The sequence below is a fragment of the Rutilus rutilus genome (genome assembly GCF_951802725.1).
Source record: "Rutilus rutilus genome assembly, chromosome: 5".
NCBI classification, from domain to species: Eukaryota; Metazoa; Chordata; class Actinopteri; order Cypriniformes; family Leuciscidae; genus Rutilus; species Rutilus rutilus.
This window is the reverse complement of record NC_140213.1, coordinates 36,857,563-36,885,505: the sequence shown is the minus strand read 5'-3', so window position 1 is coordinate 36,885,505 and position 27,943 is coordinate 36,857,563. Positions and strand designations below refer to the sequence as shown.

Below are 27,943 nucleotides of genomic sequence, written 5' to 3'. Positions count from 1 at the left end.
ACAAATGCCTGATTTAAACTAGTTTAAAGCCAGATCAAACAGCGCTGAAAAACAGGAGAAACACTGTGCACAACGATGCAGTCAGAAAGCTTTCTACAAATCATCATTTGTATTGTATTGTATTGTATTGTATTGTATTGTATTGTATTGCACCATGGTATTGTGGCAGAAATTTGGGATATTCATATTAAGTTTTATTATATTATTACCATATAGATTTTACCTTGGTAGTGAGGTGCAATAAGCGTGGTTTTAACTATGGTTATCAGGATCTAAATGTATGCTACTTTGGAAGACCAATGGTTAATTTTGATAAAACTCAAGCAGTCAGAATATTACAATTTTACCATATAAAAATTTGGTTGTTACCATTTTTACAGATGTTACTGTTTTTGTTAATGAACATACGTTTACATCCGCATCCTATCTCATGCTACTACTACTGTTAACTCAAGCTACTGTCATATGTGCATTTCTAAGAGACCAACATGTAATATTATTAATATTGCAGCCTGCACTGCAAACTTTGCTGAAGATGCATGTCAAAGTCAGACAACACAAACCTGTTTCATGACTTAAAACAATATCACCCATTAGCACATGCAGAAACAAAGATATAAAATACAAAATATTAATTTTGTTAAGAAAAATTGACAACACGTGAAATGTTTCTCATGTTATGATAATAAAGAGTAGTTTAAAACCACAATTAACTTTCTGGTTTCTACAACTTTCATTTAGGAGTAAAAATCTGTTTTTAAAATAAAGATACAACATTTATCGTGATAATTATCGATATCGACTGATAAAAGTTTATTAATATAAGATAATTGTTTGGCCATATCGCCCAGCCCTATGGTGAAGCTTATTTCCAGCATTTCTTTACTGTCCAGTTACAAGCAAAAAGCCCATAAAAATACATTTCTACGACTCATGCTGTAGTATGTTCATTTTTAAACTCTTTTTCCAAGGAACTCTTATGCCGATCAGCCCTTGAGACTCAGAAGCTGGAGCTGATGGCTGAGGTTTCCAACTTGAAACTGAAGTTAACAGCCATGGAGAAACATAGACTTGATTTTGATGATCGATTCGGAGAGAGTGAGGTAAGAAACATGCATACATGCATGAGAGAAATAATTGTGTAATGATGTCTTTGTTTGAAAATGTCAGTGGCTGTGCTTTAATTGTAATTCTAGTCATTGGTTAATTTGTCATTCCGCCGTTGGTGCACAGAGCCCTTTTGTTTTGACCGCTTTAACATATTGCAGTTCGCTGGAAAGATGACATGAATGTTTGTTTAGAATCGTGATTTAGTAGTATAGCCAACCTTTTGTTTCTGTACAAGCCTGTAGCAGAAAGACATGCATTCAACAATGCACTCTGTTAGTGCTCGGACATCTACCAATCACGTCATGTTCCGGGACAGAGGTCTGTTCCAGTACACTGGAATGTTGGGCTTTTAACTGTTCTCTGTTTTGTTTGCTGTCTGGGCAAAATGGCAAATGCAAAAACACCCTTTACCGGATACCATTTCCTCTCCAAAATTGTTTTGGGTGGCCACTTTTCTCTCTAGAAACTAGTCATTACCACAAAGGACTAGGTCCCACTGTGGATGTATGGGAGTAGGAATGGTCCTCAGCAAGAGGGGTGTTGGGAACCATTGGAATGGTTTTCCACACTGGTGGTTTCAGATAAACCTGCCCCTAAACGGCACAAAAAAACAACGAACTATAGCCGGCTGCTTTACATGTCGTTCACAAATAGACTTCATGTCAAAGTGGGCGTTTCTTGGTCCAAATAAGCTGAATACTCGACCAGACTTTTTGTTTGTTAAGTCTAGCTACTTGGTGGACTTTAGGAAGGGCTGTTATCAAAATTCACAAGAATGTTTGAGTCGGAAAACATGCAACAATGGAGAAAAACAAGAGGTTTTGAAGGTTTAGCATGAAGCACAGACATAGAGATCAGCCAGTCTCTGCACATGTGTGTGTGTGTGTGTAAGACCAGTTTTGTCTCCTTGTTGACATGCTTTCCCCTTCAGTTCAATTTTCTGTGATTGTGCCATCCATTATTCCTAGAATATTCGTGAACAGAGATATAAATTATTTATTGTTTAAACTGTGCACTAAATTGGCAAGCGTGTTTGGTCTAGGATAAACACATTTTTTCAAAGATATAAATTATTTCTGCCTTTTCCTGTGTTATTTTGCTGCCACAATAATTTACTGTCTCAGCAAGACTCCAGTTTGTTTGCCAAAATGTCCTTTTTTATTCTGTTAAGACTGGGTCCATGATATGTCTTTCTAGATTTTGAAGAATTACCAGAATTGCTGTAGTCTGTATTACTCAATGTATACTATTGTTCAAATGTTTTTGAAAGTGTCCTATGCTCAACCAGGCTGCATTTATTTGATGATAAATTACGGTAAAAATGGTAACATTGTGAAATATTATTACAATTAAAAAGGACTTTTTTCTATTGAAATGCATGAACTATATTTAATACATTAAATGTATTCTGAGTTTTCCGGATCACTGCTCAAGGTGAATGTATCTTTTTTTTTTTTTTTTTTGTTTGGAGCATTCACTGAGTGTTTACAACTGGAGGCTGTTCTGTTGTTTATTGAATCATAAATCCATGGCTGAATGCTAGACATCCTGACAAAGAGCTTGAAAAGGCCTGAGTGTTGAATGGAAGCTTGTCACTAGATTCTTGTTTTTTGCTCGTAAAGCATTTCTAAAGATTGAATACTTAGTCTGTTTGCTTAACAAACCATTTCAAACAGGAGAGAAGGCTCATCTTTGAAGCTTCATGAATGGGAATATGGCTTTGATAATCCGTATGCATTAAGAAGGGCGTTATTAATATTATTATTATTATTATTAGGTTCCATGCATTAGCTTCCCTCTGTTATTGAAACTGAAATTGTGTAAATAGGTATTTTATTTTGATGGTAATCAACAGCATACATATGCAGTCAATAGAGTTTAACTTAAACCTATTATTTATTCATTTATTAGTTAATTTCACATTATTAAATTCATATTAATAATGGAGATTGTTTGCATTTTAAAGACTTCTTTCTTTTTAGGGTTTGATTTTGGAGATTAATGAACTGAGATATCGCATTTCTGAGATGGAAAGTGAACGGTTACAGAATGAAAAGAAATTGAAATCCACTAAGGTGAGTTTCAATACTAGTTAAAACAGTACTTGATGTTTTCATTTTTAAGCTTGCGTAGGGTTTTCTCTACTGCTCTTGTCTCTCTTGCATAACCTGTCACTATTCTTGTTATCTTTAAGTGTCTATTTTCCTTTTCCTCCTTGGCTAACCTCTCTGCCGCTAGTCGCTAATGGCTAAACTCTCTAGCCTGAAACTCAAAATGGGCCAGATGCAGTATGAGAAACAGATGAAGGAACAAAAAATCCAGGAACTTAAGGTCGGCATACCTCAGGGTGGTTACTGCTTGTGGTTGTGACCCAAAGACCTTTTATTTACTTATTGTTGCACTGTAACTTTGCTTTCAGGCACTTTTATTGAAGCCTTCAGTTTAAAGTTTAAGCATTTACTCATATACAGTGGCCATTCTTAATATTTTATCAACAACACAATGACATTCGGTGTTTCTTTAGAGTCCAAATACATTCCAGGGCCACTGTTGAGTGTATTCTCTCATATCATTACAGAATTAAACTTTTAATCGTCTTGAGAGCTCTATAGTAGCTCCATAGCCCTCCATTATACACCGTTTAAAGGGTACAGACAAAGTTCTCATCATGGTTTGAAAGCTGCTCTTTAAATCTGCCCTCTTCTCCAAGCAGTGGCACCAGTATAAGATCTCAGCATGTTTAATTAACCACAAGTATGCTTTAGTGTGAGGCTCTACGTGATGTTTAAGCTGAGAGGGCTAAATTTCAGACTGCTTTATAATGCAGGAGAAGCTATTTCTGTCGCTACTTCCTACTGTATTATACTGTTAAGCCACACGCTTCAAAAAGCTCAGTGTGAGGTTTGCATAAATGTGCTACTCTATTTTATTTTTTGTGTGTGTGTGTTATAAACAGCTCTCCCACCTTGGCAATGCTTTGAACTCTTGAATGAAGTTCTTGAATGTGATCCTGATTAGTTGTAGACTGATTTGAGTCGACACTTTGCTATTTTGTGATGCAAGATAATTCAATAACCTTGCATGCTTGGCCAATTAACACATTTTAACAGTAAAATGAATGAGTAAAAGAGTACATTTTGTATAAAGTGTTTTAATTTCAGAAATTTTGTTTGGTTTTATGTCAGTAATATGTCATATTTTATGAAAAATATTATTATTATTTATAATAATAAATATTATTAATATAAATATCAGTATTGAAGTCCCTTGACATGGATTATTTTATAATGTTTCCTGGGGTGCCCTTATAATGTTAGTATGTTTTTAAGAGAATTTTTTTTTATAATTTAGAAATAAAAGGCATTTTTCCTAGCCTGATTTTAGCCTCTGATTTGAACACTCTGTTTGAAGGGGCGTGTCTGCTGTGAGACTTCAGTGTAAACGCCCACTGCTGTGATTGGCTGTAAGACTTCAGTGTAAACGCCCACTGCTGTGATTGGCTGCTGTGAGACTTCAGTGTAAACGCCCACTGCTGTGATTGGCTGACATGCTTGCATATGAAATAGCTAGCATTACATGTGGAACTCTCTCGAATACTTTTACTATTACAGCTATTATACGTTTTTACTATTACAGCTATCGAGATTAACGAATCGTGAGAAGTTCAAGTATTTAGATCTATTCCCATCACATAAAAGGTTGCAGTAAGAGCTTCGTTGTGCAGCGTAACAGCGTCATCGATTTCATAACGAGTATTGGCAAGTGTCCAGATAAACTCGCGCTGTGTGATTGACAGCTTGGGCGATTGGAAAGGGATTGTTCTTTGATTGCTTTCTGTATATATTTTAATCACAGTTTAAATATTTTCATCCTACCAAGAGAAACGATTGACTGATGCATAAACAGTATTGAACGATTTTGAGAGAAAGATTATCTGTCTGAACTTGAACAATTACACATCAGAAATTGACATAACCCACTGGTTCTTCAGAGGCCCGGATGAAGGAACTAAAAAAATACTTTTTTGTACATCCAAACACTGAGCAACTGCCATGCTTCGCTCGTTTGCAAGCCATGATGTCTCTCGAGGAAAAACCAATATCGCGCTCGCACAGCTCATTTTCTCATGGGCGGGCCAAATTCTCTTTGCGGGCAAAGAAGAGAAAGGGGAGGTAACCTTTCCCTAGATTCGCTAGATTCGCCCGTCTGAGCTTTCATTTTCTCAAAAATACCCAGGGCTTGGTTTATACCTATCAAAATGTCTAGCCACTGGGGGACCATAGGCAGGCTAGGGGAACTCATATCAATGTTAAAAAAAAACTCATAAAGTGAAATTTTCATGTCATGGGACCTTAAATATTAATAATGATAATAATATTTGTTTATATTACAAGTATTATTATATCTGTCTCTGATCCCCAAAAAATTATACATCACACAGAACTTTTATTTTGCATGAGCCGTGTGCTGAAATCTCTTATAGTAATTAGTAACTGCATGGTTTGGTGTTACTGGGCTTTTAACCTGGTAACTTTGTTGGTGGTCGGATTCAGTGTTGTGAGGTCTGTGTGTTTTAATGTTCAGGAGGAGCTGGTTACATTGAGAAGGCAGCTTGATGGGAGAGATAGTGATCTGAGAAGACTGCAGGATGAGACGGGGTCCAGATCCCCAACGCCTGCAGGCCTAGACGGCACAGAGAGAGGTGGGTCATGTAACATAATCACAGCGTTGCCTGTCCCAGCATGCCCTTCAGTTTTGTCTTGTCATTATGCTGGATCTGTGATGCTGTACTGTCTCATTTAAAACAAAAACTGGAGTAGATAAACTTAATCTGTTTTTATTACATTCATTCATTTTTTTAAATTACTTTCTTTACTTTTTTTTTTGTTGTTGTTGCTATTTTATTGTTTTATTTCGGGTTGTTTTTGTTTAGATTTTTACTTTTTATTTTGCTTGACATTTGCTTTTATTGGTCTATTTAGACTATTTAGTGTTCTGTTTTTTTCTATGTAACTTGTTATGCATAGCACTTTATTGGTCCAATAACAGAATACATTTAATATCATTACTCTGTCTTAAACAGTTTTCCATACTGAGGAAACATTAAAAAAGAGGCTCAAAGAGAAACGTAAGGGGGCACATGTCTACCTTCTACACATTCACCCTTTTTCATTTTTTAATCTTTGTACTATTTTTGTCCTCTTAGTCCTCTACTTCCTGTGCCTGCATGTTTGGGCATGGTACTCATGAAGCTTGCTTTTCTATGACACAAAGCAGTGCAAATTACAGACTTACAGGAAGTTAATGGATTTAAAAATAGCAGTTATTAGGTATAGGAAAGTGCCTGCAATTAACACTCACCAAGCGCCAAATGCGAGTAAAAATTGGAATTGGCGAGTATATGAAACGGTGTTAATGGCCGGTAACATTTTTATGAATTCTAACAATGCAATGTTGTAAGAACATGAACAAACATCAACGACACTCAGAACAGTTGGCGGGTCAGTGTTGCATCACCGCAAAAGTTTAATCCTTTTACAATTTAAATATTCAAGTGCAAGAAGATGCGAAAGGGATCTCAATTCATTACTCGCACACTGTGGGAAGTTTTCTGTGCCTCAACATTTGAAGCACGTCCCCAGAAGTCTACGTCTCTGACAGTGCACAAATACTGAATTGAGCTCTTTTTCACGGCTTCTTGCGCTTGAAAGAACACATTCACACAATGTATCCTAGTTAACATAGTCGGTTGTGTCTTAAGTGAATGTAAATAATTGAGAAAGAAAATGCATGTGTACAGTATCACTATACAGGATCCGTGCAGGCCTTAAAGTGACAGCATCCTAATAATCCTGCTGCTGTCTGTGTCGTTAATGTTAATCAAACAACAAAACACAAAGAGAAAATCACTCACTGCTCATGTCTGAATAACTTTTTTAACTTTAATAAGCATTAATCTAATTTATAGTTTAATTTATACGGTGAAGACTATGTAGTGTTATTTTACATTTTGATTACATTTCTATACCTGAAAATTGTGAATTATCACTGGTATCTAAAATTTTGGTGTCATTACTGCCAAAAATAGGTACAAAAAGTCACCGGTCATTGGCAGGTGTGGCAAAAATGTATGTTTTAGATCCAGGAAACGAGTAATAAATAACAATCCTTTCTTATTTTGTAGCTCTGACAAGAGTCAGATTGTGGTCGCCATCTGGCATGTCACATTTACATGATTGTCTGTTTGTTTCTTGCCTGTCACCTCCTACTGTAACACCTCCTGTTCCCCAAAGCTAGTTTCTTCACCTCACTTCCTCTCTTCCCTCCATTATCAGCAGTTGACCGTAACCCTTGTTCACACTCCTCATGACCTCACAGGCTGGACGTCCACCCTTATCTGTGGCTGTATACTCTCACGTTTAATCCCAACAAGCTCCTCCTCGCTTCTGTTATGTACATTTCTCATATTTATCACAGAAGGTCACTGTTGTGTTTCAGCTCAATGTGTCTGTCTACAGTTTATGTGATGCTAAATGTCAGGCCTGAGGCCTAATGTTTCTTTGCCCTTTGGCGTTATGAAATGGTCTTTAGTTAACTAAGCCTGTGCTTTGCAGATATGGAAGTACAGAGGATGAAGAAAGCAATGGAGTCGTTGATGGCGGCAAATGAGGAGAAGGTAGTTTTGGGTCAGAAGTTTCCCATTGCTTTTGAAAATCTTAACATTTAATGCTGATAATGATGCTTTGTGTAGGATCGCAAGATTGAAGAGTTGCGACAGTCACTCATGCGTTACAAGAAAGTGCAAGAGATGGTCATGTCAGCTCAGGGGAGAAAAGGTGATTTATTTTACTCACTTTTAATAAAAACAATTCCAAAGGGATGTGAATAAAGTGCATTTATTAGTATTATTTATATACTATTTATTAATGGTTTGAAATAGCTTTTTGTATATTGAGTTTTTATTTGAATTTTAAATTTAGTTTAAGTTTAGGAATTTTGTCGTGTACTTCTGTTATTTTATTAGGTTTTGGTTTTAAACATTAGCTTTTATTTTTAATATAGTTTTAGTGCGAGTAATTTAGTACTAATGTATTACAGTGTAGTACAATTTAAAATGTTTGTCTGTTTTTTTTCAAGTTGACGTTTTTATATTACTCTATTACAGTAAAGAGAAACACCATGGGGACTTTCCTTTACAGGGGAAAAAAATCATAATATGAGGGGGAAATTATATTATATGACATTATATTATACTTTATTATTTAATACTGTATTATGAATGTGACCTTGACATGTTTTCTAGATTATACTACATTGGGCCCTATCTTACACCCAGCTAGTTTTTTACCAACCCAGCTTTTTTTGCTAGTTTCAGTCCGACGCAGTTATCATTTTCACGTCCTGCGCTACGTTGTTTAAATAGCAAATGCATGTGCGCCCATGGGCTGCTGGTCTGAAAACGAGGTGTGTTCTGGTGCATTGTTGGCACGTTGCTATTTTGAGGCAACAGAAATAGACTGCACCATTGACCAACTGAAACCTGGTCTAAAGTCAATGGCGCAGTATTCTTTTTTTGTTATTTAAAGAGCACGTTAGTAATGTGCGCCTATAGGCGGGTCCACAACGCGCGTGCACTCTGCTGATTAAACACACAGGGACTCACAGCAGCACACAAACATGCCAAATATTTTAAATAAAATCATTACAATGTAAAATATTAGTATTGTGTACATAAAGATATGGTGGAATCCGGCTTGTCCCGTAGATGGTCTGCTTGCGTACTTTTACCTCGCGCACAAGCAGTTGGAGACGCGATCGGTCTTTCCACTATCAAATTCCGTCATGTAAATAGCGAATCTGCCATGGCGCAACTGGCATTTAAAGGGAATGGGAGATGAGACTCTGATTGGTTTAACACACCCATTACTCATTAAGAGAATATAGGGACAACCCGACCATTTTTCCCATCGTTAAACTAGTAAAAGTGGATTCGGACACGCCTGTGCGCTTTAGACCATGCGCTTATATCGTTAAAATAGGGCCTATTTTATATTAATTATAATATAGTATAAGTATATTTATTATATTATATTATTATATAGTACTATACTATGCTATATTACATTACATTTTATTATATAATACTGTATGATGAATGTGACCTTGATATGTTTTCTAGAGATTCACCCAATTAGTTAAATCCCTTAACATGCTGTTGTTAAGTGACAGGCTGTATTTGCTCTCATGGTGCTGAGTGGCGTGTTCCCTAGCTAATGATCTGATCTCCCTCTTCTCCTGTCTTTTTCATCAGATAAGGTCAAAGACGGAGACAGTGATGAGAGCAATAGCGACAGCTCCCTCTCCATGTCCACCGCCCTCTCCGTTTCCATGGACACGGAGAAGTCTCTGCTCGCTTACACAGAGGAAGTCGCTGTGAGGGGTCAAAATGAGGTACAAAGTTTCATATATAATTTCCCTAGAGGTTATACCATTCACTTTTGGTGGTTAATCTGCATATAATATTTTGTTTTGCCGTGCCTAATATGAAATCACTGCACTGCAAGTTCCTGCAACCTATAATGTTCTTAATTTAGAGCAACACAGGCTGATTGACAGTTCAGCAAAGTTGTGTTGTTGGTGTTTTTTTAGGCTTAAAGCACAACTGAACACTTGTAATACATGTAGCTGGCTCATACTGTCACTGACGATCTGAGTATCAGATAGTCACTTATCATAGAGTGACGATGTCTTCAGATATTACTGTTCAGAAGTGATGGATCGTTGGAATGAGATGCATGCAGTAGGATTTGTCAAACTTTTTGAACCAAGGACTCCCAAAACTGATGTTAATGAAATTTGACATTCCTGTAATCAGTGTTATTTATATACTATTATAGTATTTATTAATATTGAATTAGCTTTTATTTTTATATTTTGAGTTTAATTTAAATTTAAATGTTTTAGTAATTTTATGTGCTTTAGTCATTTTTATTAGTTTGTTTTTAGACATTTATATTTAGCCTTAATTAATTTTATTTCAGTTAGTTGCTAAGTCAACAGTTCTAACTTTCATTACATTTTTTATCTCATATTTATATTTTATTTTATTTCAGATTTTTTTTCAATTCATGAAAATTATTTTAATAGTTTTATTGAACAATAACCACTCCCTTTAATACAAAAAGATATGCATTATTTAAATAGTAAATTATTTATAAATTATGAAAGGTGTACATACTGTAGTAAAAATAGAAAAAATATAGTGATGTTTTTACTGCATTTCAGTAATGAGAAACACTATGGAGACTCAGAATCAGAATATGTAATAGGGTAAAATGTACTTTGTCATAAAAATAGTCAAAATGCACAACAAAAAAATCCTTAATAAAAAGGCTCAATCAAAATGATTTAACTTAATTAAATTATATAAAATATTGTATTTTTATGCTTGAAAGATTGTTTGAGGTGGACCTCCGTGGGTCTGCATTTTGGAGATATACTGTTGTAGAGAATTTACTGTTGTGAATTTTCCTTTGCATATTCTCTTCATATGTAGGCGGCTACATTTGTCAGTACATTCCAAGTGCCATCGTTCACAGTATCATCCCCAGACAAAGCAGACAGCGATTCAGTACTGGAACACATGCAGTCATCAAGGTATAATCTCAGATCAGTACATTAAAACACACATTGTGTCTGCTGAGGTTGTTTTTTCATGCAGGCTCATCATCTGACAAACTCTGGACAAGCAAACATTCGTTCATATCATAGCTGTGGCTGTAGGTTTACATCCCGAAGCATCCCATCTATGTTACAGCCTACTAGCTAAGCATCCCATTCTCCATGTTGCACCTTTTCCTTTCTTGTGTTTTTATGATAGCATCCTCCTTCCGTCCTTTGAAATGCCTTTTGTCTATTATCTATATCAGAGTTCATGATGATCACCTTCTTCAAGCTATCTCATCATTCTATGGCGTTTTATAGTGTCACTTTCTCACTTTTAGCACATCAGCGTATGTCTGTCTATCACCTCACCTCACTGCTTACCCATCATGCTTTGCCACCACCTCTGCATCCCAATGCTTGTGTGTTTGTCCTTTGTAGTGATAAAGAGTGTCAGGAGCCAACACAATCACAGGAGACCCCATTACATGAGAGTCCCGAGTGAGTATGCGTGTCTGGTGGAGTTCGGTTACAACAATGGCACATTTTGAAATGCCAGATTTGGGGTAACCTGAAATGCCACTATTATTGTGAAACAAATTGTGTGTCTGACACCTTAACATGGTGGTTTGATACCTAGAAGATGCCACTTATGAACATCTGTATGTTGGAAATAGTGATGGTAACAATGTCTTTTCATGTTTTAGAACATCAGAGGTCACTAAATCAGGAAGCCAGGACAACCTCGATGGAAAAGCCAGTGAAAAGGTGAATTTCAGCTTAAATGAAAAAGCCTTATTAGTTTTCATTAGGGATAGGAAATATATTGAATACTTGCAATGTAATTGTGAGATAAACTATTTCTATTTTGCCATTTTTAATTCTAGAGGCCTTTAGCAGTAGATCATAGGCCAGCAGAGGTTATTCTATTCTATTATTAACAGAACCCATTTTTTAAATGACATACATGAAGGTATTTGAGGTTTCTGAAATGTTTTCTTCCTGTTCTTTTAGAGCAAATCTTTTGATGAGTTCAACAAGATTACAACTCTACCACCCAAATCCCCATGCTCTTCTCAAACTGCTGAGGATGACAGCTTCGGCAGCAGGAAAATGAGATCTTCCTTTGGACGGGGATTCTTCAAGATCAAGGGAGGGAAGAGGACTGCTAGTGCCCCTAATTTAGGTGAGACTATCTTACTTCTAGATAAATATGCCCTTGGTCTGCTAAAGTTTCACTGTGATCAAAAAAGCTCCAATAACTTTGGAAAAACTGTGCTCTGTTTGTATGTACAGTAGCAGACAATCGTTTGGACATACAGACTTTTGACTTTTAGACTAAAAAGTTCACGAGTCAAACATATGCCTGGTACTGTAGGTATGCATCTGTTTTAGTAGTAGTAAGGACACTCTTTTATTGGCTAGACCTGCTGTATGGCCTCTCCGGAGAAAGACAAAGCAGAACTTGGGTGTGTTTTTCTTTCTTTCTTTCCCTTCAAGGAAAAATCCTTCAACGCAATGCATTTTTTTTTCCCAAACATAATAATCTATTGGCTCTCTGACCATTTTGTACCATATCAAACATAATCACTCCTTCTGCTATTAAAGAGGTCATGTGAAGTGCTTTTATAAAGTCTTGATTTTGCTTTTGGGGTCTACTAGTTGTTCATGCTTGAATGTTAAAAAAAAACACATTATTTCTCACATTTTATATTGTTGCCCCTTTATTGTGTATACGTTGGGCGGGAATTATGTAAATTAGAAATATTGTGACGTGCACTTCCCAGAAGAAACAGTTCAGAAGTAGTTCAGAAACAGTTCTTACTGATATAGAGAATAACTCTTTGGAGTGGACTTTTTACTTTGTAACTTTGCAGACCTTTTTCATGCTCAAATTACACAAAAAAAGCATAATAGGTTAGGTCCCTTTTTAAGCAAATTTCAAGTCATACTTGAGACTCAAGGGTGCTTGAGGAATTACATTGTTCAGTTCAATAGGGGTTGCAAATTAGCCTATTGGCTAGAAACCTTTTATGCAACACATCTACACATATTGTTATGGCTTTGACGTGATAATTATGTATGTAATAATGTGCACTGCATTGTCCCTGACAAATAAACTAATAATAAAAATAAGTTGCTATATGAATATAGAGATCCAACAAGTATTTTAATGATTTTGAAAATGATTGTGATCTCTAGCATATTGTAAAAGGGACCACATAGTTTATTTTAGCTTGATTTGAAAAAGTCTCTTTCTGAAAATAAGCAATTTAGGGCCAAAGTTGGTTTATTTTCATTTTTTTACTTCATAGCAGGAGATGATAATTATGTTTTTTTAAGTGCTCCTTGTCAAAATAATAGTCTAAATAGACGTGTTTAAACATTGAGCTCTTGTGGTAACCAGCGTGAGCCCTTCAAGATGAAGAATATGGAGGTTCTGTCCTCATCGCATGTTATTTTGTTGACCACATTACCCAGCATTCAAATATTCAGACCACATTCTCACAGCTCTATATGTGCCCTTCACATCTAGACTACTGTACGAATGTAAGTTCAGCCTGCATTTAGTGCCATTCAACTACAGAGATGTTATTACTTCCATTGTGTTAACTTGCATGTCAGCATGTGAATTTGTTCCATCGTTCCACTCCTAAAATAAACCCAATCCAGTTGTTCTTCAGTCCAGACGAGAAGTCATCTGCAATCTTGCCCCGTGATGCTGATTCCAGTAGTTCCAACGAATACGCTGTAATTTTTGGGCTTTATTTCTTTTGAACTTCCTGTTATTCATGACATTTTTACTGCTCTGGTCTCCAACTGAACAACTGCCTTGTTTTTTTCTTCCTTCCCATAATCCTCAGTTTATTTGATGCTCGACTAACCATGGCATTGTGGGTAATGTTGTTGTGCTGTGGTGACAACAGGTCTTGTGTGTGTGTTTGTTTGCACAGCTGAGACGGAGAGGGACGGCACTGACCATCTGGATCTGGCAGGCATGCCGCAGAGGTCAGCTGACAGTGACAGCACACACACTCTCCCCATTTCCCCGGAGGGCAAGAAAAAGTCTAAAGGAATCAAAGCACTCTTTGGAAAGTGAGTCTGAAACGGAGGTGCGGTATTGGATGTTTTGGACATCCAGCATATTTCATATCCTAGAAGTGTCGTTAACTAAAACTGTTAAAAATAGTTTTTGTTCATTTGTGGAAAAGCAATAAAAAAGCACTGAAATAAAATAAAGTATTAATATTAGAAAAAAAGAAAAAAAACGTAAACAAAAATGAGATGTTGCCTTGGTAACTAAATGAAAATAAGTTTAAGCTAAATATAAATATCTATATATAAAAAAAAAAGACATGCACATAACAAAATTAATAAAATCTAAAATTAAATTAAAAAGAAAAACTAACTCAAAATATAAATAAATACTATAATAGTAGACAAATATTAATCTGTTTTATTTAAAGCAATTTTCATTATTACTTAAATTGAATATTAATATTTGAATATTATATTATAAAAAGAAATTGTTCTGATTTTCTTTAAACGTCCAAGTAACCTTTTTTACAAACAACACCCTAAATGTAGCAATATAAATGTATATTTTAATATACGTGTGTGTGTGTGTGTGTTTTATTTTTATATATATATATAGATAGATAGATAGATAGATAGATAGATAGATAGATATAGATATATAATATAAACATACAGTATATATGTGTGTGTGTGTTTTATTTATTTATATTATTTTAGATAAATGTGGAAAAACTTGTCAAACTGTCATTTAAAGCAGGGGTTTTCAAACTTTTTGTGTGTGTGGACCACTATTTGTAATCAAGAATTTTCGCGGACCACCTCATAATACACATAATAAAATATGTCTACTCTACACACGGATTAATTCCTACCTGAATTAATCCGCACCTCTAAATAGGCTTACTAGCGCTAAAACTATTCTGGTCATCACATCAGTACATACGGCTTGTTAAAAGAAAGTTTACTGCACACAACGGCTGTTTACATATTTTATTTATTTATTTACTCAAGCGCCCGAGGGCATAATCAGGTTCATTTGAACAACAGGCTTATTTCCATAGCAATGGAGTATGAAATCTATACAGTAAGAACACTTGGATATAGTCAACATTTCAAAACCTTTGGCGATTTTAAGGGATTATTCATCTTCAGAGTTTTACAAGTCCTCAAAAAAGTAGGCTTGAGTTTGTCCACTTAACAGCACATCCACAAAACATTACAGAAACGCGAGATCAAGAAACTAACTGGAAATTAAAATAATAACAGGCCTTATTCATTCCATTTATAAACATTTCGTTTCATATAAACTGCCTATAAACTAAAGGCTATGCGTGTGATGTGATGATGAGAACACATTTGCCTCTGCCCTTTTCTCTTCAGAGAACCTGTTGCTATCCACCGATCCACGTTGTGGTTCTAACGGCACTGAACTTGAACGTCACGGCCAATTTTAGTAATCACACAATAACTTGACAATTTAATTTAAATTGTATATCAATATATAGGCCTAAATATTCCTTTTTTACTTTTTTTTAATGGGAATTTCCTGGTAAAATGAAGGTAAAAAAAAATATTATTTTATATTTTATTTTGCCTCTCCACGGACCACCTGCAGTACCCTCACGGACCACTAGTGGTCCGCGGACCACAGTTTGGGAATGGCCGATTTAAAGCATGTAGTATCAATAAATTTGTAATCTGCTTAGTTAACCCACCTCAGTTTGAGATGAACATGATAAAAATGACTTTCTCCTCTTCTTTGAAGACTCAAAAGAAGTCAATCAACCACATTCAACCTGGATGATAACCTATCAGAGAGTGAGTTTAAACGGGGTGGAGTCAGAGCCACAGCTGGGCCCAGACTGGGCTGGTCACGTGACCTGCAGAACACCAACAGGTCAGTATTCACAGCGACACAGGATAGTGCACCTCCTCAAATTGGAAAGATCTGCTGTTTGTACAGACACCTTGTTGACAGGTTCATATGCATAGTTGTTGATTTATTGGTTCAGTTCCTCATTAAAAACTCTTCTTTTTTTTGTTGTCTAAGTGACATTTTAGTAGTACATGCTGTGTGAGATGTGCTTGTTTGTGTTTTCCAGCGAGTTGGATGCTCCGTTTGCACGCTGGTCCCGGGAGCAGGTGTGTGATTGGATGCAGGAGCAGGGACTGGGGTTGTACGTGTGCTTGGCAAGGCAGTGGGTCTCCTCTGGCCAGACGCTCCTTCAGGCATCCCAGCAGGATCTGGAAAGAGTGAGTTCTTATTACTCTGAATCAGGATGAGAGCATATAGTGGAGTCCAAACTTCTGAGACCACGTTTAAACCTGGCTGGTAATAATCAGTTTTCCTTCTGAAGTTCATGTTTAAGGACTGTTCTGCCCTCTCTATGCAGGAGATGGGAATAAAACACCCTCTCCACAGGAAGAAACTCCAGCTGGCCCTGCAGGCACTGGGCTCAGAGGAAGATGACAACAAGGGCAAACTAGACTACCACTGGGTGACAAGTAAGGAATTGATGTTTATTTATCCACAGTATCATAGATTGGTTGGTTAAATGATGGTTAAATTAAGGTCAACACTTAGATTGAATCATTTTCTTGATTGATTCATAACTGATTGAACTGTTTTTGAGTTGCTACCTCTTTCCTTCTGCTCTAGGGTGGCTTGACGATATCGGCCTCCCGCAGTACAAGACTCAGTTTGACGAGGGACGTGTGGATGGGCGGATGCTTCACTATATGACTGTGGTTAGTCTTTTTCTCAATCATTTCATAAGGTTTTAATCATTAAATGAAAGGTTAAACTAGCTTTTAATATACAGGTACGCCACCATTCAAAAGTTTGGGGTCGGTACGATTTTTAAAATGTTTTTGATAGAGGTCTCTTATGCTCAGCAAAAACTGTAATGTAATGAAATATTTTTACACATTTTAAAATGACCGTTTTCTATTTTAATATATTTTAAAATGTAATTTATTCCTGTGATGGCATTACTCCAGTCTTCAGTGTCACATCATCCTTCAGAAATCATTCAAATATGCTGATTTGGTGCTCAATAAGATGTTTCCTATTATCATCAAGGTTGAAAACAGTTTTGCTGGTTAATATTTTTGTGGAAAATGTGATTTTGTTTTTCTTTTCTTTGAGGAATATAAAGTTCAAGAGAACCGCAATTTTAATTGAAATGGATTTTTTTTTATAACATTATAATGCATCCTAACTGAATAAATGTATTAACTTTACTACCCCTAAACCTTTGAATGGTATTGTAATAAGAAACGAAGTTGTTCGGTTTGTTGAGTAGCATCAGCTTTCATAGAAAGGTGTTGGTAACATTTTAGTAATGTTTTTCTTCTCCCGCTAAACAGGATGACCTGTTATCTCTGAAAGTGGGCAGTGTTTTACATCACCTCAGTATTAAGAGAGCCATCCAGGTGCTCCGGCTCAACAACTATGACCCCAACTGTCTACGGCGACGACCTTCAGATGAGGTAGGAAGAGAGACTAAACTCTAATTTGTGCTATCCTGTTATTTTTGCACTTGTACTAGCATTCCTTATGCTCACCATCATTTCAGAACAACATAAGTCCTGCTGAGGTCTCTCAATGGACCAACCACCGTGTGATGGAGTGGCTGCGGTCCGTTGACCTGGCTGAATATGCGCCCAATCTGAGGGGCAGTGGAGTACATGGAGGACTGATGGTGAGAAAAGTCTATGTACTAGTTTAGATTATTGATTGAAATGGTTAAAGCTGTACTCATAAGAGAAAATTTGTAAGTTAAAAGCCTGCAAGAGTTGATCTATATGAACACTGTACCCCTTAAAGGGATAGTTCACCCAAAAATGAAACTAATTACCCTCAAGTTGTTCTAAACCTGAATGAGTTTCTTTCTTCTGCTGATCACAAAAGAAGATATTTTGAAGAATTTTGGTTGATGGTAGCCATTGACATCCATAGTATTGTTTTCCTACTATGGAAGTCAATGGCTACCGTCAACAGTTTGATTAACATTCTTCAAAAAATCTTCTTTTGTGTTCAACAGAAGAAAGAAACTCATACAGGTTTGAAACAGCATAAGGGTGATTCAATGATGACAGAATTTGTAATTTTTCGGTGAACTATCCCTTAATGCCCCAATATATATTCCCAGCAAAGTTCTTTTTCATTCTTTGCTTAGGGGCAATAAGAAATTCGAAATTCCTTTTGCACCGGTATACTTTTAGCGAACATCGCAACCCGTTTAGGTGAATATGTAAATATGTGCTGTGCTTTCTTTTCAATAACAAAATAAACAACAAAAATGACTGCAGTGAGAAAACAGCGATTAACTCTTTCCCCGCCATTGATGGAAATTTCCATCATTCGTGAAACAACCGTTCCCCGCCATTGACAGAATTTTCTGGAAATCCTTGTTTTCACTGTTATACTGTAAAGGGGTGCTATTACGCATCTCCTGATCAAAACACATGCGAAGAAGATGCAGAAACGAACAATATCTTATGTAATCATATGCATACCGTATGTAAAATAGCGCAATCACCAACATTAAATCAAAACTGCCTAATCTTACTGAATGAATTGTCGACCCAAGATGAGTTATAGGACTGTGAAGCTTTAGAGGTGTTGATGGACTCGATCTACTCCATCTGTGTTTTGATCATCATTCTGAATCTGATCCAAATGTAGTCTCAAATTGCTCAAAATGTAGCTTTTTTTTATGAAACTTAACCATATTCAAGTGTTGATAAAAAAAAGAATCAGTGTCAGACAGTGTCACAATTAGAAATACAACTTACATTTCTATTATGCAACAGCTCTCTCTAGTGTGTTCATGGTTTTATTCGAGTCTGACCTCATTGGACTTGTTTATGGTTAATGAACTAGATATTTCCTTGTCAAATAATGCGAAGCCACATATCACATCTACCTATTACGTAATCGCCACGGACCAATGGTAGTTTGAAGGTGTTTACCAGCGTTTCGAACTCCCCAAACAAACTCCAAATGAACGGCATTATTTTGTTCAAAATGACGTCGCAACAGATCATTCTTAGATTTCGCTGTAAGTATATCGGGCTCCAGGTTGCTCAAGTGGAAATGAAGTTTAGATGAAAGCGTCCGCAAAATGACGAACTGTGCTGATCAAACCACATTTAGAGAAAACTTTTGCTTTGTTGCTCTCAACCCAGCCTCTTTGAGTAATAGAAAGTGCAAGTTTGTTCCTAAGAAATGGGTGTCTTTTTTTTTTTTCTTTGTTTCAGGTGCTGGAACCTCGCTTTAATGTGGAGACGATGGCTCTGCTGCTAAATATTCCCCCCAATAAGACACTGCTGCGGAGGCATCTGGCCACTCACTTTAACCTGCTGGTGGGTTCTGAGGCCCAGCAACACAAACAGGAGTGTCTAGAGAACCCAGACTACATCTTACTCACTGCCACGGCTAAAGTCAAGGTATGATGCAGAACATATCCAGGCCATTTACTGCAGAACTGGAATGTGATTGATTCATTCAATTTGGAGTATAGACATACGTTTGTGTCTGTGTCAATTTTAGCCGCACAAGCTGGCGTTTGGGGGGTTTGGTAGGAAGAAGAAGCAAGAGGACAATGAAGAGTATGTCTGTCCCATGGATGTGGAGATGCCCAAAGGACGCAGCTTCCAGAAGGGCTACAGAGGCATGGAGCTCCAGATCTATGATGATGACCTAGATCGATTCGACCAGGTAGTGATAGAAGCTTGTTGGTGCATGATGTGGTCAGGATGAACATAAAAAAAAATAATAATAAATCAGGAATTTATCATTGTTAACATTAAATACTGCAAAACACATGGAAGACTCACTGAATAATGTTTCATTTTAACTACAATATTTTAATTATTTAATATAAAAATATAAATAATAAAGTGCTTCTTTCAATGTCTTTGAAGGAAGCCTCTTATGCTCTCCAAAACAACATTTATTTGATCAAAAATACAGTAAAAACAGTCATATTTTAAATATTATTACAATTTAAAATCAAATTTCCTGTTTTAATGCATTTTAAGATTAATTAAATAAATTTAAGAATTTATTCCTGTAATGCAAAGCTGAATTTTCAGCATCATTACTCCAGTCTTCAGTGTCACATGATCCTTCAGAAATCATTCTAATATTCTGATTTGCTGCTCAAGAAACATTTCTTATAATCAATGTTGAAAACTGTCATGCCGCTTTATGTATTTGTGAAAACCATGATGATGATGGGTTTTTTTTTTTACGGAAAAAAGAAATTAATACTTTTATTCAGCAAGGACGCATTAATTTGATCAAAAGTGACAGTAAAAACATTTAAAATAATACTGAAGATTTCTATTTCAAATGAATGCTATTTTTTTTTTTTAACTACTCATTAAAGAATCCTGAAAAAAATGCATCTCTGCAAAAACAGAGATATGTAACACTGATAATAATTGAGCATCAATAATAATTATTGAGCATATTAGAATGATTTCTGAAGGATCATGTGACACTGAAGACTGAAAATCCAGCTTTGCCATCACAGGAATACATTATATATTTTAAAATATATTACAATAGAAAACAGTTATTTCAAATTACATTATTACGTTATTTACAATATTTCACAATATTACTGTTTTACTGTATTTTTGATCAAATAAATGCAGCCTTGGTGAACATAAGAGACTTAAAGGGGTCATATAATGCCATTTTTGTACAAGCTAATATGATTCTTTAGGGTCTAAATTAAAAGTTTGTAATATACTTTAATTAAAAATTCTCATTAGTATTGTAAGAAAACACTCATTTTACCTGGTCAAAAACAGCTCTGTTTTCAGCACGCCATTTAAGTGCATGTGTCTTTAAATGATAATGAGCTTTGCTCACCCCGCCCCTCTGTTCTGTGCGTACACCGTTTTTAATAATAACACAATAACCATAACGCGTTGTTCGTTATAAACGTGGGATTATGAATTACATTGAGAACGTCGTACATAGAAAACATGCGTAATGTACCCTGAGTGTAAACAGCCGCATTCATCGTGAAGCGTGCTAGCGATTTGCAAAGATTAATATAAATATTAATATAAAGGTTAATAAAACGTTACACTCACTTCTTCTTCTGGAGGTGCAGCAGGAACACGAATAGTTGGTACCGATCCTTTTTTCAGGAGCAGCTTCTTAGCAAAACCAGCTTTATACTGACCCTCTGTGACGTCACACGGTCGAACGGCTTGATTTGAGATGGGGGAAAACATATAAGAAGATTAAAAAAAAAACACTGGATGGATTTTTATCATTTTTATGATGGTTGTGTACAGGCACTGCCAACACACATTTCAGTACAATCAACTTGTAAAAGTGCATGTACCATTATATGACCCCTTTAAGAAAAAAACTTAAATCTTTAATTATTCCAAACTTTTGACCGGTATTGTATGCTGAGTTGATAAATCGATAATCAAGAACCTTAATCGAATAATTAAAGACATTGAATCAGTCATTAATTTAATCACTAACACCTTTATGGCTTTGTTCTTCTTTGCATTGTTTTTGATCCAGATGGATGACTCTGAGGGGACAGTAAGGCAGATCGGCGCTTTCTCTGAGGGCATCAACAACTTAACGGTAACAAGCAGCTGCACATCTGATCTCACTTGCTGCTTTACATGTGCATATATATACATATACATATATACATATACACACACATATGTATATGTATGTTTCTTGAGCCTAAACTGTGTGTCATGTGTTTTGTACTCAGAGTATGCTGAAGGAGGATGAATTCTTCAAGGAGATCTCCACGCCATTTCCCAATGCCAGCTTAAAGGATGATGACTCCAACGTGTGAGGGCACTGCAGGGACCGTCTCACCCCTAGTGCTGCTGCTTTAATCGGAAGTGACTGTGCCAATTCCTCTGCCAACACCTCCACACACACACACACACCTCCATCTGAATGCCAAATATATCAATCACAGCCACGTCAACTCATCAAAACACCATTTTAAAGTATTTCAGTTGCCTTTCAAGAACATTTTGTTGAATTAATATGTCTCCCGAAGGTAGATGGAAGAATGTCTGCCCTGTTTTTTAATCAGATTGTTAGTGGTCATTTTTGTGGATCGATATGATATGAAAAGCAGTCCTACTGTAGTTTGCTGGTCTGAAATAAAATCTGTGACAGGTTTGTGCCAGTTATGGTGGCAGAAGAGCACAATGACACTTTCAGTCAAAATCAAAGATATATTTTATTAAATTGTTGATAGATTGAAGTTGTACATTGCCAATAATGAAACTAGCATGTATCATCAATATTTCAAGTTCTAGGTCCAGTCTTAAACATAAATGTTGGAAGTGTTTTTTTTTTTTTTTACCTGTACAATTTATAAAGCCAGTACATGCATCATTATTGCATATGTTTCACACATTTGCATGCAAAACTGTACAATATATTTTACATCCAGTTTGTAAAGGTTTGCATGTTATTTAAGTCTCATTTGGATAAAATATTTGTTACTTTAATGAAAGTTCATTGTGAATTATTTTTACACTGCTGCAGTACTTTAAGGATAGCAATAATGTTCTCATTTATGAAAATGCTATCATGTAGCATGAATGAATCTTTAATGCAATACTGGCATGTGCACAAAATTATAAGCAGCTGAAAAATATATTTAAAATATAGTGCCACTCATAACAATTTCAAAGTTACATGTTTGTACTTCGTTGACTTTTGCTCGTTTTCAAAGGTGAATAAAACACTGAAAACATGCAGGCTTTGTTTGTTATTCGCGTGTCAATTTGTAAATTCTATAACCAATGGTATATGACTTGGCAGAGCAAAATTTCTTAAAAGAATGAAGTATGTATGATGCACTTTGAATGCATTCCTGCATAAATTTACAAGCTAACTATTTTACTAAGAGTTACATTGCTGCCAAAATAAATACTATAGTTCATAGCGATTTTTTCTAAAATACAAATGAGGCTTTTTTTTTTTTTTTTTTTTGCTTTGAAATTTTAAATTACATAGCCATTTGCAATATTTTAGCGGCTTTTTTATTACATGCTTTAAAGTTTAAAGCATGTAAATATAATATAAAGTTAAAGTATAAAGTTTAAACTATTACTATTTTGTGTAAGGAACTGTATATAAGTTGATAAACAGCGCCATCTGTTGGACAGTCTGTAGATAGTTGCTTGCTAGCATTTTATAATGATTCCGTGTTCTTTCCCTTTGATCATAAATCAAAATTGACATAACTTGCTTCCACCATGCTTTCAATGTCAGGTTTTGAATCAGGTTGTATAGTATCCTGTTTTTGCTTTCAGTTTTTAGAAATAATCTGATGAAATGAACTGAATCAGTCCTTGTACTTAATGTCAACAATGTTGACTTTTTCCTGTGTGCTTCCTACCCTTTGTCCTATTGAATATATGTTTTGCACTGAAATGTATCGTTTTCTGAATTATCTGATATACAAATGGGAATCGTTCTTTGTTGTCTCCGTGAAAATGATTAAATCAAAATCCGTCCCGACCAGCGCAGAGAAAATAAATTAGTATATTGTAAAAAACACGGTGTCTCTGTCTACCCTTCTTGGCCAATCACAGACAACTTATCCTAAGCCCCGCCCATTTGTTGTTTTGGTGTACATTTTCAATCTAACGTTACTCCTTTATTCTTTTTCGATGCAAATGGTTTGACTCAGTCAGTCAACGTATTGGGGTGTATTCAGTCATGAGATAATCGTCAGTGGTCACTTATATAAGACCAACAAAAGAGGAAAACTACACAAGTTCGCGTTCAACTGTGCACGCGCATCAAAGCAACAACCATGCGCAGAGGGTATGTTGAACACTATGTTTTTCATATACACTTGTACGTCTTTAAAGAGCATTTTAATAAGCAGAATAGTTTTACAAAAGGTCATTCAGTGTAACGTTGTGATTTTTAATACCTTGTTTTGTGGACCTCTTAAGTCGCATTTATGTTTGTAAGTTCATGTGTTTATTGTTATTTACAGTAAACGGTCATTTATTAGAATATCCTCTTTGGTTTTAACTTTTGCGATTTGATATTGCATTTCTCTTTACTGTAGAGCAGCAGGTTAAGTTGTATAAACTTAAATGATATCATTGCATAATTTATGTCCATTTAAGTAGGTAGCAGGCATGAAATATACTATACACAAATATACATACATACATATGTATACACATATAATCACACACACTACATTCTTATGTTTGTATGTTGCAGGTATGATTGTGGATGGATCCTTGTGCTGTTGGCACTGTTTAATTTCAGTGATGCAGCAAGGTAAACTATTTTCCAATTTGACCTGTATACATGAATGCAATGCACAAGTTTTAGACGATTCACTTTTTTTTTCTCTACACTCTCAGTCAAACTGTCAACCAGGAGCTTTCGAATATTTTCAATGAGCTCTGGAAGCTGGATGTGAATCGCCTGAAGCCTGGAACTGATTACAGCATCACACTACAGGTATCAGTATTTTTTAAATGTCCCACAATATTAAGTATAGTGACCAATCATGTATTACATTAAAACATCTAACATTTCTTTTAGGGCAAAGCTGGTTACATAGCACAGGGAAGCACAAGTGCGGTAGACCATGCCTCATCCCCACTGTTTTCCAGTGTCGATGAGGCCAAATTGGACGGCATTACCACTTATGCACGTATGTTTCTTTTGTAAAAACCCAACACCTAAAGAAAAAAGATTCTTAACCCCCTTTAATCATTTTGTCAGTTTGCAAAAAAAAGAAGAAGGATTTTTCCATGCAGCTGTGCTAAAACATTTAACAGAGACACACCAAGAGCTGCATGTTTAGGCAGGCAGTTCATCTTAAAGTTGATTGGTGGAATGTTCTATGTTGCTTTCAGTCCCTTCTTTTGGTGGAGTTAGGGTTAGGACATATTTTCCCTGGGAAACCACTAATATATTGGTTGATTGATGCAACACTTTAACTTTACCAGAAAAATTTGAATCTGAAATGTTATTTTAAAACCCTCATGCATATAAACTTAAATCACTTCACATATTTGGGATTTATGAGGTTGAATAGGATAGCAAAATATACATGATGCAATTTTTATTATTACACATTTTCACATTTACAACACAAGACAGGGAACATACCAGTTTCATAAGGCACAATTATTAACATACAAAAAAGTAAACATTTCGACCTTGAGGATCATACATTTTCTGTCTTTTTGCTTTAATTTTGAAGAACTTGAGACTTTAAGGGTTAGTTCACCCAAAAATGTACTCACCCTCAAGCCATCCTAGGTGTATATGACTTCACAATCAGCCAAACACAATCAGAGTTATATAAAAAAATATCCTGGCTCTTCCAAGCTTTATAATGGAGTGAGTTTGACCCTAGATTTTGAAGCATCATAAAAGTAATCCATACGCCGGCTCCAGGGGGTTAATACATTTTCATTTTTGGATGAACTTAACCCTTTAAAAATTCTCACAAAATCACAAAGAAATAAAGTAAAAGAAGGTTTACATTTCTTCCATTTACATGTGTATGAATATGATATCTAACCACCAAAATGACCAGAAATGAAATTGTTTTCACCAACCAAAACTGGTCTTCTGTGATTTTTCTCATCTCTCAACAGGTTTCATGAAGCTTTTGGACAACTATGAGAGGTCCACTGGTGTGGCAGAGAAGGTGACCGCTGATGAGGTGACCGAAAATAACTCCTTTCTGGATGCTATCTTAGATACCGCAGTCATGAAGGTACAGTATGACTCAAATTATACCCTTAACCAAATAAGAAATCTCCTTCTCTTGTTTCTCAAGGCAATACCAAAAAAAAAGAAAAGTATGTAAAGTACTACATGTAAAGACAAGTTAACTTTTTTTCTCGTTGCTAACCAAAATATTGTGGTTGTTGCCTGCCACACCCTTTGACAGCTGCTTATTATGAGTGTGGAAGGGCGTATTATGATTCTGGGGTCATTAGTTCAGTTTTATATGAATGGTGTTTTACTCCCTCAGCGTGCCCACCGGTACCTGATCGGCAAGGGGAAATCACGCTCAAATCTGAGACAGTTTAAGAGTCAGTTGTACTACATGTGGTTCCGCCTTTATCATAGAGACAGAAATGGAGGGTAAGCAACATACACCAGCGTAACATGAAAAATGTCTATCTTTTATTCCCTATCTGCTCTGTTTATAAAATGCATCACTCTCTTTCTTCCAAAAAGGGAGGATTCCAGTGGATTTGAGCATGTGTTTGTTGGGGAAACCAAATTTGGCAGAGAAATCATGGGTCTTCACAACTGGGTCCAGTTTTACCTGCAAGAGAAGCAGAATCTTCTTGATTACAAGGGCTACAAAGCCAGGGACAATAATGCGGTACTTCTTTCATCAATAAATACGAAGATAACACAACAATAGATAATAATTGATTGTTCTGTGTGTAGACTTTGCTGAATGTGTGTTTGTTTCTCATCCACGCAGCCTGAAGCCGATGATCATGTCTTGAACGTGCAGTTCAGCTGGCATGGTTTGGTCAAGCCAGTGGCCAGCGCCTTTGTTGGTGTGAGTCCTGAGTTCGAGATGGCAATCTTTACCATCCTGTTCCTCACGTCCACTGAGAAGACCACCACAGCTGTGGTCAATCTGGATGAGTACCAGCTGGAGATGGTGGTGCACAGACATGGCCGCTCTATCGGGACCGCTTATCCCAAGCTGCTTAGCAGCAACAACAGACACGTATAAATCCCACATACTGTGTGCTGACAATAGCTTTTCAGATTTTTCACATTTTTAAAAAGTTAGTTTTTAAAGGCACATTGTAATTTTAAATGTGTAGATATTTGTTTTGTATTCAATAAGTCTTCAATTTAGATGCTTGTTTACTAATATGTTAAAGGAACACGCTGACTTTTTGGGACTTTAGCTTATTCACTGTATCCCCCCGAGTTAGATAAGTACACACATACCCTTTTCATCTCTGTGTGTGCCGTAACTCTTTCTGATGCACCCAGCGCTAGCCTAGCTTAGCACAAAGACTGGAGGTAAACGGCTCCAGCTAGCATACTGCTCCCAATAAGTGACAAAATAACTGACATTTTCCTATTTACATGTTGTGATTTGTATAGTCAAAGCGTATACAAATAACAAGGTCACATGAGACTTATTGAGAGCAGTATGCTAGCTGGAGCCGTTTACCTCCAGTCTTTGTGCTAAGCTAGGCTAGTGGTGTGTGCGTCAGACAGAGTTACGGCACGCACGGAGATGAAAAGGGTATGTGTGGCCTTATCTAACTCTGGGGGATACGGTGAATAAGCTAAAGTCCCAAAAAGTCGGCGTGTTCCTTTAACAAACAACAGTATTCTCATTTAGAGAGTTTTTCTGTTTGCCTATTTTGACCACGACTGCTGTTATATACATAGTTGGTTACGGAAAATAGAGCTTTCACATTAAAAAGAATTTCTTGATCCACTTGTGTTTGTTTATTTGCAGAACTCATTCCATTTATTTATTCGACTATCTCTACGATATACGTCACAATGGTGAATTAAAGATAATCGCAACTTCTGTATCATGCCAACCTTAAAAAAATGCTATAAACAACTTAGAATTATTGTATAATTGTTACACATACAGATTCATGGCCTCATACAAAAATAAATCAAAATAAACAATGTGATTCAAAATATATTATTAAAAATATGGTGACCAGTTAATCCATCTGTATACACCAAATATTCACAATGGGTCCAAAGGTTTAAAACCACTAGTGAAAAGGCTTCTATTTAGCATTTTTCCATTCAAAAAAAAAAAAAAAAATGTATTAGATATGTCCATATTTTGCTTTAATAACATCAGCACCTGAATTTGAATGAATTTAAAACGTTTTTCGAAAACCAGATGAACGTGCTCCAGAAGAGCATTTTGTGCTTTAGTAGATTATGGTTTAATAATCGTTTAATAAAAAATTTGAATCCTGGCTTTTAAAGGTGCTGTATGTAGGATCCAGCGGCCTCTAGCGGTGATGTTTCAGATTGCAACAACAGCGCTCGTGCTCGTGAAAAGCAATAAAGTTACAACTGTAGTCTTTCACATCAGAT

General features: G+C 36.0%; 2 protein-coding genes across 16 annotated transcripts in view; both read left to right on the top strand.

Moving 5' to 3' along the window:
* The window catches only part of ppfibp1b (PPFIA binding protein 1b), a 32,878-nt gene extending 10,280 nt beyond the window's left edge, over positions 1–22,598 (top strand). Inside the window, exons 6-28 of one of the 8 annotated variants that reach the window (XM_084409754.1) lie at positions 972–1,103; positions 3,093–3,185; positions 3,349–3,441; positions 5,695–5,812; positions 6,194–6,238; positions 7,725–7,786; positions 7,862–7,946; positions 9,422–9,561; positions 10,667–10,767; positions 11,215–11,274; positions 11,481–11,541; positions 11,788–11,959; positions 13,728–13,869; positions 15,578–15,709; positions 15,915–16,065; positions 16,206–16,317; positions 16,472–16,560; positions 17,182–17,304; positions 17,391–17,516; positions 19,078–19,266; positions 19,370–19,537; positions 21,377–21,442; positions 21,582–22,598. In XM_084409754.1, the coding sequence (XP_084265880.1) occupies positions 972–1,103; positions 3,093–3,185; positions 3,349–3,441; positions 5,695–5,812; positions 6,194–6,238; positions 7,725–7,786; positions 7,862–7,946; positions 9,422–9,561; positions 10,667–10,767; positions 11,215–11,274; positions 11,481–11,541; positions 11,788–11,959; positions 13,728–13,869; positions 15,578–15,709; positions 15,915–16,065; positions 16,206–16,317; positions 16,472–16,560; positions 17,182–17,304; positions 17,391–17,516; positions 19,078–19,266; positions 19,370–19,537; positions 21,377–21,442; positions 21,582–21,668 (2,547 nt within the window). In that variant the 3' untranslated portion in view covers positions 21,669–22,598. The remainder of the gene's footprint in view (positions 1–971; positions 1,104–3,092; positions 3,186–3,348; positions 3,442–5,694; positions 5,813–6,193; positions 6,239–7,724; positions 7,787–7,861; positions 7,947–9,421; positions 9,562–10,666; positions 10,768–11,214; positions 11,275–11,480; positions 11,542–11,787; positions 11,960–13,727; positions 13,870–15,577; positions 15,710–15,914; positions 16,066–16,205; positions 16,318–16,471; positions 16,561–17,181; positions 17,305–17,390; positions 17,517–19,077; positions 19,267–19,369; positions 19,538–21,376; positions 21,443–21,581) is intronic. The other 7 variants (XM_084409749.1, XM_084409747.1, XM_084409748.1 and 4 more) reach the window with 7 other exon arrangements.
* An 827-nt stretch (positions 22,599–23,425) lies between these two features.
* On the top strand, positions 23,426–27,314 carry endouc (endonuclease, polyU-specific C). 8 transcript variants are annotated; one of them, XR_014627428.1, is made up of 9 exons: positions 23,426–23,668; positions 24,083–24,142; positions 24,229–24,328; positions 24,413–24,524; positions 25,480–25,601; positions 25,863–25,975; positions 26,072–26,222; positions 26,328–26,704; positions 27,176–27,314. XR_014627428.1 is itself a non-coding variant. In XM_084409269.1 (8 exons), exons 1-8 carry the CDS (start codon positions 23,658–23,660, stop codon positions 26,586–26,588), a joined length of 930 nt encoding a protein of 309 aa, XP_084265395.1. In that variant the 5' UTR covers positions 23,430–23,657; the 3' UTR covers positions 26,589–27,314. The 8 variants fall into 8 exon arrangements, 1 of the variants encoding a protein (XP_084265395.1); XR_014627429.1 differs by having other exon boundaries at positions 23,430–23,668; positions 26,328–26,834; positions 27,034–27,314; XR_014627430.1 differs by having other exon boundaries at positions 23,430–23,668; positions 26,328–26,849; positions 27,020–27,314.
* The last annotated feature ends 629 nt before the right edge of the window (positions 27,315–27,943 follow it).